Raw genomic sequence first — 14,807 nt, 5'->3', positions numbered from 1 at the left:
AACAGAAGCTTTATTACCTGCTTCTCCTTAAAGACTGTATTTCAGTTGAACTCTCTGATTCACCTGGAAAAAAATCAGACTTTTCTCCCAGCCCATTTCTATCTTTTAGCGGGGGGACTAGTACATATTAACTTTGGTAAATCCCCCAGTTAGTAGGAAATGTCTTATTTTAATATTTTGACTAACTATAACTCAGTTTTCAAGAGGAAATGTATTCCCTGAGGTCACAGTTCTGCTGCTGCATTAGGGCTGAAGCAAATTCTCACTGTGTACTCCTGGAGGAGGGCTACGTTGCTCGTACCTTCTTCGATTCCTTCAGATAGCAGAAAGTCATTTTATTGTTAGTCTCACTTTATATCTTAGTTTCACAAAGGACAATGTAATAGTAACCACTGGAGTCTGTGAATACTGACTGCTGTACTACATACACTAAGCTAATGTACTTTTGTAATCCTAACTCATGTCATGTTACTGGGTCATAGAGTCATAAAGAGTTTAAGGCCAGCAGGAACCACCAAATCATCTAGCCCAAACTTCTGTATAGCACAGGCCTGAACACTAAACCCAGCAATTAAAGTTAAACCATGATATTACAGTCCTCATGGGACTAAACTATTAGGAAATTAGGGTCTACAAAATAAAGAGCAGCTTCTCATCAGAACTCCTGTGTCACACCCTTACTACATTCAGGATTTCATTTTCAACAAATAGCAGCAGTATAAATGGGTTGGTATGGACAGACACTGCATGCCTGCTCTCTGGCTTCTACACAAGAAGATTTTTTGTATGGGCCTCAGCCTCTGAGTTGTTCAGAATCAGAAACCTGTCCCTTTCATTACAGTTGCTAAGCCTCACTTTTGGTGATCTGTTCTAACTTGTGAAAATGCAAACCTTGAATATGGGTCATGATGAAATTTGACCATGGGAAGAATGGGTTCACTTATATTCAAGCCTTTTGAACTTCAGAAACTGCAAACCCATGCAAACCAGACCAGACTGTGACTCCTACACCGCAAGCTTGGAAGGGTTTGCCACAGAGAAGCCAGGTACAGATTTTAAACCCTACCCTGTGATGCTGCTCCATAATTCCTGTTGCTTAGAAGCCTGGAGAGCGGCCTGTTGATAGATTTTTGGGAGGCATGTTCTAGAAATAGGAAATACAGCCTATAGCCCCAATTTCTCTCTGCCTGCAGGTTTTCTAACATGTGCCTTGTGGAGATGGCAACCAAAAAGTTGGTCCAATATTTATTGCCAGCACATTTTCACTCACTTTTGCAGTGGGTTTGCTTGAAGGATGCAAAGTAATATTTCTAAATGAGCTAATTTTACAAAATTAGTTATTCTCTGATCTTTATTTTTTCACATAGACAAGATCAGCTTAGTCAATACTTTCTCCACTTACTTACAAAGTCTAAAGAATATTAATTACAATTTAGCTTTTTCTTTAACCGTGCCATTTAAAATTATACAAGAACAGATTTTTTTCTCTGAAAGTCATAAGAAGAGTTGTTAAATACTACATGTACTAGAATATTGATCTTAATACTCAACATGCACATTAGTTTCATTATCAGAAACACTTTAAATCTGTATGTTAATAACTGAAGATAATTATTTTGCTTTAATAATGTGGTATGCATCATTCTTCATATATTCCTAAAGCAGGATGTATGCTGTACATTTATATACAACAGTTGGTTTCAGCACAGACATTGCAGTGTCATGCTTTCATTCAAAAATATGCCATATTTTCATTACAATCGCATGGCATCTCAAATGCAATATATTGCTTTGCAAATGCAAAATAATTTCATAGACTGGCCTTCGTGACTGGGGAAGGGAATAATGAAATGAGATATATTTTACACAAATGAAAAAATAAAAGATTTATCATAAATATATGGACCAGTATATGACATTGAAGAACAAGAAGCAGAAAGGAAACAAAGCTCTGGCATAAAGATCAATTCGCTTTGCTGCTGATGGAATGACAGGCTTGGAAGGAGGTGGCTTCTTGTTGTTCTTTGCTTGAGATTTCCCGAGCCCACTGTTGACTTCAATGGGCTTTCCATAACAGTCGTAGTTTGATAATTCAAAATCTCTCGGCAAGCTTCCAACGATGCTGAAATCATTGGATCTCAGATCAGATTTTGAGGTGCAAACTTTTTTGCATCTGGTCTCGCCAACCTATGAAATAAAGAGTTTGGGAAATCATGATCTACTCACAAATATTTTATTCACAATCATAATGCACCTGTGAGAGAACTCAGCAAACAAATATATATGAAATTACTTGTTGATGGGGATTCACAACATTAGCTTAATTTGCAGGAATGGTTGTAATATAGAGTACTTAAGGATGATCAGTCTATCATATAAACTAATCTAAACATTCATAATTATATAATTTTGCATACACAAGGTGCCTCATGCTGTGGAACTAACTACGCTATATTGCTAGATTATATTTTAAGGCTACAGAGAGAGAGAATATTTTTTCTAAGTGGATTCAGAGCACAAGAAAGTTGTTAGATTGATATTATTTAATACTTATGTTACACTGGGGCTCAGAAGCTGCAATTAGGATTGGAAACTGGAAATTGCAGTACTTTATCCACCAAGCTTGAACACAGAAAGGTTCCCCATACCAGATAGCTAATATGCCTAAACCCAGTCAGAGAGGGACCTCTTCTAAAGGAGAGAGAGCACCCTCCTTGTATCAATAGTCCTTGTCCCTCTATAATGACCTCAACAAAGGTAATACAGCACTTTCCCAGAGCCACACATTGGCATGCTAGAGGATCTCATCACTGGAAAACTCCGCTGAGAGACTGAAGGGCAACCTTTCTCCCAGCTGTCTGTCCTCCCAACACTCCTGGGGCAAAGAAGAACAGATCATAGGGAAGGGAATTTAAACTCAGCTGAGTCTGTCTCTATCCCAGACTTGCCCTCTCTGCTGGTACATAGAAAGGCAATTTTAAAAATAAATTGATATTTGATTTAATTCAAGGACTAAGGTTTTGAAAAACAGTTACCAGGGCCCCGATACCCGATCTGCAGAGAGTTTATATTTCAGCTGTTACAAACACCAGAAAAAGATTAAACCACCACACAATCCAGTCAGCCTGAAGAGATTTGGAGACCACTGCTAGGCAGGTGGATATCTAACTGTCTTCTATGCGTTTGAAAACCTCTCCCAGAGACTCCTTTCATTTTAGAATATTCAGAAAAGCAGTCAAAAAATAAAAATGTAAGTATACTCGTTTAACAGGTAATTTCAGGAGTGGACAGCACATCAGGACTTTTGGATCAACTGAAAAAATATTTTGGAGTTTATATTTTACCCCTCTTTGAAAACTGCCAAGGTATACTGCATAAAAATAAATCCTAGCATCAAGAGAGGTACATCATACTATCACTGCTCATTTACTTATTTTTCTCATGCTGATCACAATGGTTTTGGGGGAGGTAATCAGCAAGTGTTCCATTTTGGCTATGGGGTTCATCATATGGTGCCACATTTGCAAACTCAATTTTGTAGATAAAAACAGAGAATTTGCAAACAGAATGCACTAACATTGCTGTGCTAGTTACCCAACAAAAATATTTTTTTTTAAATGATACATTTTACTTCAGAGATAAGGAGGAAAAAAAAGTTTGGATGCTGCAACTGCATCTGCCTGAGCAGCAAGAAAGGAGAACTTGAAGGATTGGGGTCCAAGTCAGTTTTTAATTTAAATGTTTTAGATAAAGATTCATGGACTTCTTTTTCTTCACCAGTTATTAATCTGTATGTATTTTAGGGTAGCTGACTCATTTTGTCATGATTAAAACCAATCAGGTTTGATGAATGGATATACCATAGACTCATAAGAACATAAGAATGGCCATATTGGGTCAGACCAAAGGTCCATACAGCCCAGTATCCTGTCTGCCGACAGTGGCCAATGCCTGGTGCCCCAGAGGGAGTGAACCTAAGAGGTAATGATCAAGTGATCTCTCTCCTGCCATCCATCTCCACCCTCTGACAAACAGAGGCTAGGGACACCATTCCTTACCCATCCTGGCTAATAGCCATTAATGGACTTAACCTCCATGAATTTATCTAGTTCTCTTTTAAACCCTGTTATAGTCCTAGCCTTCACAACCTCCTCAGGCAAGGAATTCCACAGGTTGACTGTGCGCTGTGTGAAGAAGAACTTCCTATTATTTGTTTTAAACCTGCTGCCCATTAATTTCATTTGGTGGCCCCTAGTTCTTATATTATGGGAACAAGTAAATAACTTTTCCTAATTCACTTTCTCCACATCACTCATGATTTTATATACCTCTATCATATCTCCCTTTAGTCTCCTCTTTCCAAGCTGAAAAGTCCTAGCCTCTTTAATCTCTCCTCATATGGGAGCCGTTCCAAACCCCTAATCATTTTAGATGCCCTTCTCTGAAACTTTTCTAATGCCAGTACATCTTTTTTGAGCTGAGGAGACATCTGTACACAGTATTCAAGATGTGGGCGTACCATGGATTTATATAAGGGCAACTACTTATTCTCTGTCTTATTCTCTATCCCCTTTTTAATGATTCCTTTCTATATGTTCCATTCTATATGCATCCGAAGAAGTGGGCTGTAGTCCACGAAAGCTTATGCTCTAATAAATTTGTTAGTCTCTAAGGTGCCACAAGTACTCCTGTTCTTCTTTTAATGATTCCTGACATCCTGTTTACTTTTTTGACTGCCGCTGCACACTGCATGGATGTCTTCAGAGAACTATCCACGATGACTCCAAGATCTTTTTCCTGATTAGTTGTAGCTAAATTAGCCCCCATCGTATTATATGTATAGTTGGGGTTATTTTTCCCAATGTGCATTACTTTACATTTATCCACATTAAATTTCATTTGCCATTTTGTTGCCCAATCACTTAGTTTTGTGAGATCTTTTTGAAGTTCTTCACAGTCTGCTTTGGTCTTAACTATCTTGAGCAGTTTAGTATCATCTGCAAACTTTGCCACCTCACTGTTTACTCCTTTCTCCAGATCATTTATGAATAAGTTGAATAGGATTGGTCCTAGGACTGACCCTTGAGGAACAACCCTCTCCAGTCTGAAAATTTGCCATTTATTCCTACCCTTTGTTCCCTGTCTTTTAACCAGTTCTCAATCCATGAAAGGATCTTCCCTCTTATCCCATGACAACTGAATTTATGTAAGAGCCTTTGGTGAGGGGCCTTGTCAAAGGCTTTCTGGAAACTAGCATGCAGATTGGTTTTTGGACACTGAAGGCTTGTAAAGAAATTAAAATGTTTTAAAAGACTCTCCACTCTCCATTCCATGTGCGCACTGTCTTATCATAACCAGGCAAAACAATGTAACTTGACTGTGGAAACAATTTTATAATAGGTATTTTATAATTTGCTCTATCCTAGGTCTGGAGTAGCAATAGCTTGAAACATTACACATAGGACCTACATTTGCATGATAATATGGAAGTTTTTTAGATGCTAAGGCCAAAAGGGACCATTTTAACCATCTAGTCTGACCTCCTGCACAACACAGACCATAAGAGACTTCCTTGAATTAATCCCAGCTCCAAGTCCAATAGCAGTGGTTGAACTAGCACATCTTTTAGAAAAAAACAATCTTGAATTAAAAATCTCCAGTGGTGGAGAATCCACAACCACCCTCAGTAAATTGTTTCAATGATTAATTAACCTTGCTGCTACAAATATTGCCTTATTACCAGCCAATTGATCTTGCCTTCTAGATCTTTTGTCTTCTACATTGAAGAGCCCTCTATTATCCCCATGTAAGAACTTACAGACTGTGATCAAATTCACCTCTTAACCTTTCTCTTGATAAGTTTAATAAATTCAGCTCTTTGATTCTTTCATTATAGGGAATTTTTTTCCAATCTTTCATCATTTTCATGGCTCGTTTGAACCCTCTCCAATTTTTTTACATCCTTCTTAAACTGTGGATATCATAATGCGACACAGTATTCCAGTAGAAGTCATCAGTGCTGAATACAGAGTTAGTATAACCCTCCTAATTGATATTCCCTTATTGATACATCCAGGGATTGCTTTAGCTCTTTTAGCTCACATTTTCACACTGGGGACTCATGTTTGGCTGATTATCCACCATGATCCCCAAGTCTTTTTCAGAGTCACTACTTCCCTTCAATCTGTGCGTCATCTTCACACTTTATCAGTAATGATTTTATATTTTTTTCCAGGTCATAGATAAAAATATTAAATAGCATAGGGCCAAAAAACATTCCCTGAAGGAGCTCACTAGAAACAGACATGCTCAATGATGATTCCCCATTTACAATTAGTTTTTGAGACCCATCAATTAACAAGTTTCTAATCAATTTAATTTGTGCCATTTTAATTCAATATATTTCTAGTTTCTTAATCAAAATGTCCTGTGGTACCAAGTCAAATACCTTACAGAAGTCTAACTATATTAGCTCAACACTATTACCTTTATCAACCAAACCTGCAATTTCATAAAAAAAGATATCTAGTTTGACAAGATCTATTTTCCATAAACCCATACTGATTGGCATTGATATTACCCTCTTTTAATTCTTTATTAATCAAGTTCTGTATTAGCTGTTCCATTATTTTGCCTGGACTGATGTTAGGCTGACAAGCCTATAATTACTTGACTTATCTTGTGCCAGTATTTAGCCTTTTTGGAGTTTACCACCAGCTTTGGCCTGCATTCCCAAGCAACCCGACTCCAAGAAGACCCTGTCCTGGTGCGCCGGTGGCCGCTACCGGCCTCACACCGTCCACGGGCTATGCCTCGATCAGAAGACTTGAACTCTCTCTTCAAAGTTCTTTTCAACTTTCACTTATGGTACTTGTTGACTATTGGTCTCATGCCAGTATTTAGCCTTAGATGGAGTTTACCACCAGCTCCTAAGCAACCCAACTCCAAGAAGACCCCAGTCCCGGCACGCCAGGGGCTGCCACCAGCCTCACACTGTCCACGGTCTATGCCTCGATCAGAAGGCTTGAACTCTCTCTTCAAAGTTCTTTTCAACTTTCCCTTATGATTCTTGTTGACTATCAGTCTCGTGCCAGTATTTAGCCTTAGATTGACTTATCTTGTTCACCTTTTTAAATATTGGTGCAATATTAACTTTCCTCCAATCTCCAGGAACTTCCCTAGTTTTCTAAGACATTATTAAAAACAAACAAACAAACAAACAAAAACCCATTAACAGTCCAGATAGCTCCTTAGATAGCTCTTTTAAAGCTCCTGGATATATTTGATCCAGACTCGCCGATTTAGCAGTGTCTAGTTTTAGAAGGTTCTATTTAACATCTTCCTTAGAAACTGCTAGAATAGAAAGTATTTAATCATCATCACATGATATGAATCGCTCATGTGTCTTTTCCCCAAATGCAAAACAAAAATAATTATTGAACACATCTGTCTTTTCGTTGACAATTCTACCATAGCTCCTATGTGCTATGGTAAAATACACATTAAATAACAATAAATTTATTCTGTTTGCACATAACACATGTAATCAAGTCATGATCACTTTTACCTAAGCAACCATTAACTTTTAGTTCTGTGATGAATTCCTTTTTATTTGTCAATCTGAGGTGTGGTAACAGAATCTCCCTCATAATGGTTGCAACAATTTCTGAGTTAGTAAAATTGTCATCCATAATTTCTGGAAATTCCAGAGTTTTTTTCTCTCTACACACTATAGCTAGGTGCTTAAGGAGCGAGTCATCCTGTTCTCTAGTGTGATTTGGTGGTCAATAACAGACTAACTAGAACTCCATTTTGTGCTTTCTCTCTTAGAAAACTGATCTATTGAGTCTTGCCCTTAGCAGGCAAACCTGATGCTAATACACAATGTGATGCGTTCCTAGGATCATTATCTAGAATGTATTCTACCTATATGTTTTTAAGGCAGTTTGACTAAGTTTCTTGTGTTTTATCAAGGAAGTTGGCATGATACTTAAGTACCATCTTTTCTGTAAATTCTCAACACTTGTCCCTAAACCATCTTTATGGCACAGCAATAGCATCAAAAGTAATGTTTAGCTACAAAAGACACAAACCAACAAAACCCAAGGTGCCCATGGTCTGCTTGTCTTGAAGTCAGCAACAGGTAAAAGGTATTTAATATTGCCTTCACATACATACACAGTGGTTTAGCTGTCAAAGTCAAAACTGTGCACGTAATGAATCTGCAAAAAAAATCTCTGAGGTTAAAGCACACCGGTGAAGGAAAAAGCACTATAGTAAGATCAAAGAAATGGTCATATATGTTATAAATCAGCATAGATTAACATAATATGCATCAGATGCCAAAGCCCAGAAATATGTTAGCAATGCTCTGAGACGATTAGCAAGAAATATGCCTATTTCTCCTTAAGACTGACTGAATTGGGGGTGTTATCACCACCTTCAGGGAGTCATTCATCATCTGCCAAAGTCATTATTCTTTTAGCAAATGTTCAGTTCAGTCATCAGCACACATGTGTGGGATGGCTTCTATAAATGGGCATGATGAAAATGTGACTTTTCAAATCCAGGAGGATTTGCCAGAGTTAACAATGTAATCTCTCTCTGCAATCACACCACCAGTGGTAGCGAAGAAAAGATGACTCATCTTTCAAACAGTTCTCCTTTTCCCTGTTTTTCTCACTATATGATGTTACTCTGCAGGGGGGAAAAAAAATCAAACTCCCACAATGGTTCCCATTAAAAAGTCAGAATTTGCTTAAAAAAAAAAAAAAAAAAAAAGTTACCACAGCCTCAAAGATTATCAAAATTTTCTCCATGCTTAGAACCAGTGATATCTATGGAAACTGTGTGGTAAAGGTGGCTCCTGAAGTGTAGATTGATATGCATTAGAGCTTTCTGCACTAGCAAAAGCTACAACAGCAACTGAATCTTCTTTTGTTTTCTCACACACAGGTGTCCATGTGATTTTGTTAGATCTGCCAGATGCCTTTCGATAGCAGTGATCATGAGGCCCTGTTAACATATCTGTAAACCCTAGCACTTCCCTTTATATGTTTCAGTCTTAACTCTCACAGATTCTAGAAGGTAATTTGGGGCAATTGGTTTTCTTTACTAAGGACTCTCTCGCGTGTAATTCTGCAGGGTTCGGTCTTGTCTCCTTTCATTCAGTATGTATATGGATGATATATAGGAGATCAGACAAGATGATCTAATGGGCCCTTCTGGCCTTAAACTCTATGACAGTTAGGAGGGTTACTGAAGAGGCTGTGAGGATTGCAATAGACTGATGACACCCAGCTCTATTTCTCCTCATTCAACTCAGCCAGTACTGCTGAACATCTTATCCAGGGTTTGGGTAGAGAGGAAGTTTAGCTATCTGAAGTGTAGGCCAGGGAAGATGATGCTGATAGGAACATCTGGAAATGCGGCGATAATTCTATCTGTCCTCTCCGCCATGCATGTGTGCCCACTTTTTGTTTCTAGAGTTTACAATCTGAGGCTGTTGTTGAAACCCCTGTTGTTCTGAGTGCAGAATTGAAGAGAAAGGCTTTTCTCCATCTTTCTCTGGCTCAGAAATTGAGACAATTTCTTGGGACCTGTCATATATGATCCCTTTGTCATACTGTCACAGCTGCACTCAACAGAAAAACTCAAGCTAGGCTCCCACTGGTTTAAAAGGGGGAGTTTCTACCAGGGAGGGGCTTTCTTGACTTTACTTGAATTTACTTTTATTCCCCACTCTCAGTCCTAAATAGCATCAATCGTAACCTTTAGAACATGCTGCAAAGGCCACCGCTTTACACAGATTGGGAACTGGAGGAGCTAAGGGAGGCAGAGAGATATGTCGATGAGGCTTTCCGGGACACTGTAGGTTTGTTCCACCTCCGGTCAGACAGCCCCTGCACTGTTAAGGAGGATGAAAGGCTCGGGGAAGGAGAGCAGTCAACGGGAGGAGAGGGGACCCTCCTTCCAAATGATGTTGGGGTATCCTGTCACACTGAGGTTACCTCTCTGGGGCAGAGAACTCAGTCATTAGGATAAGGCAGGTGTTAGTAATGGGAGATTCAATCATTAGAAATATAGATAGCTGGGTTTGTGATGACCGGGAGAACCGTATGGTGATTTGCCTGCCTGGTGAGAAGGTTGCGGATCTCTCGAGGCATCTAGATAGACTTATGTATCGTGCTGGGGTGGAGTCGGTGGTCATGGTACATGTAGGTTCCAATGACATAGGGAAGGGTAGGAGAGACATCCTGGAGGCCAAATTTAGGCTGCTAGGAAAGAGACTGAAATCCAGGACCTCTATGGTAGCATTCTCAGAAATGCTTCCAGTTCCACGCACAGGGCCACATAGGCAGGCAGGGCCACGTAGGCAGGCAGAACTTCAGAGTCTCAATGCGTGAATGAGAACTGGGGAAACTTTTGGGATGGGGGAGCCTATACAGGAAGGATGGGCTCCACCTAAACTAAAGTGGAACCAGACGGCTGGCACTTAACATTAAAAAGGTTGCAGAGCAGTTTTTAAACTAAGAGATGGGGGAAAGCCGATTGCTGCAGCGGAGCACGTGGATCGGACAGAGACTTCTCTTAGAGGAGAGTCTATTGATAGAGATTCTCTAGGTTCTAGTCAGGAGGAGAGGATGGAAGAGGATAAAGTATGGGCCACATCAGACGAGAAACATTTACATAAAAAAGGATCTGACACATCAGAAAAGGGAAGACAAACAAACAGTGACAAGTTTTTAAAGTGCTTGTACACAAATGCTAGAAGTCTAAATAATAAGATGGGTGAACTAGAGTGTCTCGTGATAAAGGAGGATATTGATATAATAGGCATCACAGAAACCTGGTGGAGTGGGGACAATCAATGGGACACAATCATTCCGGGGTACAAAATATATTGGAAGGACAGAACAGGTCGTGCTCGCGGGAAGACGGACAGGACGAGACGATGGGGACGGGCACTGTATGTGAAAGAAAATGTAGAATCAAATGAAGTAAAAATCTTAAAGGAATCCACATGTTCCATAGAAATGCTATGGATAGTAATTTCATGTTCTAATAAGAATATAACAGTAGGGATCTATTATCGACCACCTGACCAGGACAGTAATAGTGACGATGAAATGCTAAGGGAGATTAGAGAGGCTATCAAAATAAAGAACTCGATAATAGTGGGGGATTTCAATTATCCCCATATTGACTGGGTACATGTCACCTCAGAATGAAATGCAGAGACAAAATTTCGCGATACTTTAAATGACTGCTTCTTGGAGCAGCTGGTACAGGAACCCACCAGGGGAGAAGCAATTCTCGATTTAGTCCTGAGTGGAGCGCAGGATCTGATCCAAGAGGTAACTATAACAGGACCACTTGGAAATAGTGACCATAATATAATAACATTTAACATTCCTAATCTATTAGAGTTCTTTGAAGAGGCCAACAAACATGTGGACAAGGGGGATCCAGTGGACATAGTGTACTTAGGTTTCCAGAAAGCCTTTGACAAGGTCCCTCACCAAAGGCACTTACGTAAATTCAGTTGTCATGAGATAAGAGGGAAGATCCTTTCATGGATTGAGGACTGGTTAAAAGACAGAGAACAAAGGGTAGGAATAAATGGTAAATTTTCAGAATGGAGGGAGTAACGATTGTTGTTCCCCAAGGGTCAGTCCTAGGACCAATCCTAGTCAACTTATTCATAAATGATCTGGAGAAAGGAGTAAACAGTGAGGTGGCAAAGTTTGCAGATGATACTAAACTGCTCAAGACAGTTAAGACCAAAGCAGACTGTGAAGAACTTCAAAAAGATCTCACAAAACTAAGTGATTGGGCAACAAAATGACAAATGAAATTTAATGTGGATAAATGTAAAGTAATGCACATTGGGAAAAATAAACCCAACTATACATACAATATGATAGGGGCTTATTTAGCTACAACTAATCAGGAAAAAGATCTTGGAGTCATTATGGACTCTAGTTCTCTGAAGACATCCATGCAGTGTGCAGCGGCAGTCAAAAAAGCAAACAGGATGTTAGGAATCATTAAAAAATGGGATAGAGAATAAGACGGAGAATATTTCATTGCCCTTATATGAATCCATGGTACGCCCAAATCTCGAATACTGCGTACAGATGTGGTCTCATCTCAAAAAAGAAATACTGGCATTAGAAGAAGTTCAGAGAAGGGCATCTAAAATGATTAGGGGTTTGGAATGGCTCCCATATGAGGAGAAATTAAAGAGACTAGGACTTTTCAGCTTGGAAAAGAGGAGACTAAGGGGGTGGATATGATAGAGGTATATAAAATCATGAGAGGTGTGGAGAAAGTGAATAAGGAAAAGTTATTTATTTGTTCCCATAATATAAGAACTAGGGGCCACCAAATGAAATTAATGGGCAGCAGGTTTAAAACAAATAAAAGGAAGTTCTTCTTCACACAGCACACAGTCAACCTGTGGAACTCCTTGCCTGAGGAGGTTGTGAAGGCTAGGACTATAACAGGGTTTAAAAGAGAACTAGATAAATTCATGGAGATTAAGTCCATTAATGGCTATTACGAGGATGGGTAAGGAGTGGTACCCCTAGCCTCTGTTTGTTAGAGGGTGGAGATGGATGGCAGGAGAGAGAACATTTGATCATTACCTGTTAGGGTTCACTCCCTCTGGGGCACCTGGCATTGGCCACTGTCGGTAGACAGGATACTGGGCTGGATGGACCTTTGGTCTGACCCAGTGTGGCCGTTCTTATGACTGAGAGGCATGATAAGGACTGGCATTTCTGGGTGAGCCTGGGTATTGTTTGCGTTTGATTTTAATCTCTGGTTGGTTATTTTCTAGTTTTGGGAGGAGGGAAAGTTACTGTTTTTATCTGTACCTTTAATAATGTTATGGGTACCCAGAGCCCAGGATAGATTCTGTTTTATTGATTATAAATTGAATGACTAAATAAATAAGAATAACACCTGTTGCCAGACTAAGCCCCATGCAGGCGGTATATCTGCCCTACTAAGAAGAATGGTTTAGGTGCACTCTGGATGTTTACTTTTGGGTGTAATGTCAGCACATTTTTCCTACTAATGTGCTTTTTTGCATTCAAGATAATGATTGGGGCCCAAGACCTTTATTAAAGATGCTGATGACACTAATGAAGCACTAGAGGGAGTCAAAGGGTAATTTGTTGCCAGATTGATTCTAGTAATGTAGTGGTCACCAACCGGTGGATCGCGATTGACTGGTCGATCCTAAAGGATCTTCCAGTCAATTACGATCTCAGGTGGCACAGTGTGCCTGCCACTAAGACAGGCTCCCTACCCCAGCCCCATCCCGCTCCCAGAAGCAGCCAGCGCAGCCCCACAGCCTTGGGGGCAGCAGTCTCCCTCTGCGTACTGCTCCTGGTTGCAAGTACCACCCCCACAACTCCCATTGGCTGGGAGAGCTGCGGGGGTGCTGCTTGCAGAGAGGGGAAGCACACAGAGCCATGTGCCTCCCGCCCCCTCCATGGGCGCATTTGCCCCTTCTGGGAGCAGTATGGGGCCGGAGTAGTCAGGGAACCTGCCTTAGCCTCACTGCGTCTGCCACTGACCGGGAGCTACCAGAGGTAAGTGCTGCCCAGTGGGAGGTCGCACACCTTCCCTCATCCCGGAGCCCCTTCCTGGAGCCAGCACCTGAAATCCCCTCCTGCACCCCAAGCCCCAGCCCTGACCCCCCTACCAGAGCCAGCACCCTGTACCCCCTCCTCCACCCCAACACTCTGCCCCAGCCCGGAGCCTCCTCCTGTACCCAAACTCCCTCCCAGATCCCGCACCCCCTCCTTCACCCCAACCCCATGCCCCAGCCTGGTGAAAGTGAGTGAGGGTGGGGGAGAGCAAGCAACGGACTGGGGGGGGTGGGGGGGGAGATGGAGTGAGCAGGGCGGGACTTTGGGAAATGGGCAGAGCCTCGGGGAAAGAGCGGGGTTCACACTGACAACTGCCTGCACAATAGCGTGTTCACACTTGCAGTGCTATTTGGAGTGGTGCACTCTGGGCAGCTATCCCACAGAGCACCTCTTTCTTTTTTGCCGCTAAGACTTGTGGGAAGGCGGAAGGGGTCACGGGGCATCCTGGGTCCTTGTCCCAATGCCCCGTGATGCATTGCTTTGCATCCCAGCAATCCCTGTGCTTCGGGCCGCATTTGGCGCCACCTTTCAATGGTTTGTGTACTGTTCGCCCTGCCTTGCCTCTTTCAGGCTGCAGGAATGGATCCCGAGCTGTTGACCAGAATGCTGCTCGCACTGACCAACACATCACACGTGGCAGTGGAGTTATTCCTTAAACCACAAAGGCAAGAGGAGTGCGACATTGATCTCACCACACATATTAGCTACAACACGAGAATGCTTGTGGCATTCACGGAGGTGCTGACCACAGTGGAACACCGCTTTTGGGCTCAGGAAACAAGCACTGAGTGGTGGGATCACATCGTGATGCATGTCTGGGATCACGAGCACTGGCTGCAGAACTTTCGCATGAGGAAAGCCACATTCATGAGACTCTGTGATGAGCTCGCCCCAGCCCTGCGGTGCAAGAACATGAAAATGAGAGCTGCCCTGTCACTGAAGAAGCACGTGGTGATTGCACTGTAGAAGCTGGCTACTCCAGACTGCTACTGTCGGTCACTAACCAGGTCGGAGTGGGAAAGTCGACCGAGAGACGACTGCTGTGACTGGCTAGGCTCCTCCAGGGTAGAAAAAAAGCTCCTAACTGCATACATCTCTGGCCTCCGAGTCATCCTCTGCCGCTGGTTCCCCCTCACCCTTGTG

The 14,807-nt window shown here is 41.5% G+C and overlaps 1 protein-coding gene across 2 annotated transcripts in view; it reads right to left on the bottom strand.

The window, feature by feature from the left end:
* Window positions 1-1,337: 1,337 nt before the first annotated feature.
* GLRB (glycine receptor beta) overlaps window positions 1,338-14,807 on the bottom strand; it is a 74,985-nt gene continuing 61,515 nt past the window's right edge. For both annotated transcript variants that reach the window (XM_034772039.1, XM_034772040.1), the window contains one exon: window positions 1,338-2,187. In XM_034772039.1, the coding sequence (XP_034627930.1) occupies window positions 1,891-2,187 (297 nt within the window). In that variant the 3' untranslated portion in view covers window positions 1,338-1,890. The remainder of the gene's footprint in view (window positions 2,188-14,807) is intronic.

This window comes from Trachemys scripta, chromosome 5 (genome assembly GCF_013100865.1).
Source record: "Trachemys scripta elegans isolate TJP31775 chromosome 5, CAS_Tse_1.0, whole genome shotgun sequence".
Classification (NCBI taxonomy): domain Eukaryota; kingdom Metazoa; phylum Chordata; order Testudines; family Emydidae; genus Trachemys; species Trachemys scripta.
Note: the sequence above shows the minus strand (reverse complement) of the source record. Positions and strands in the feature narration are given on the sequence as shown.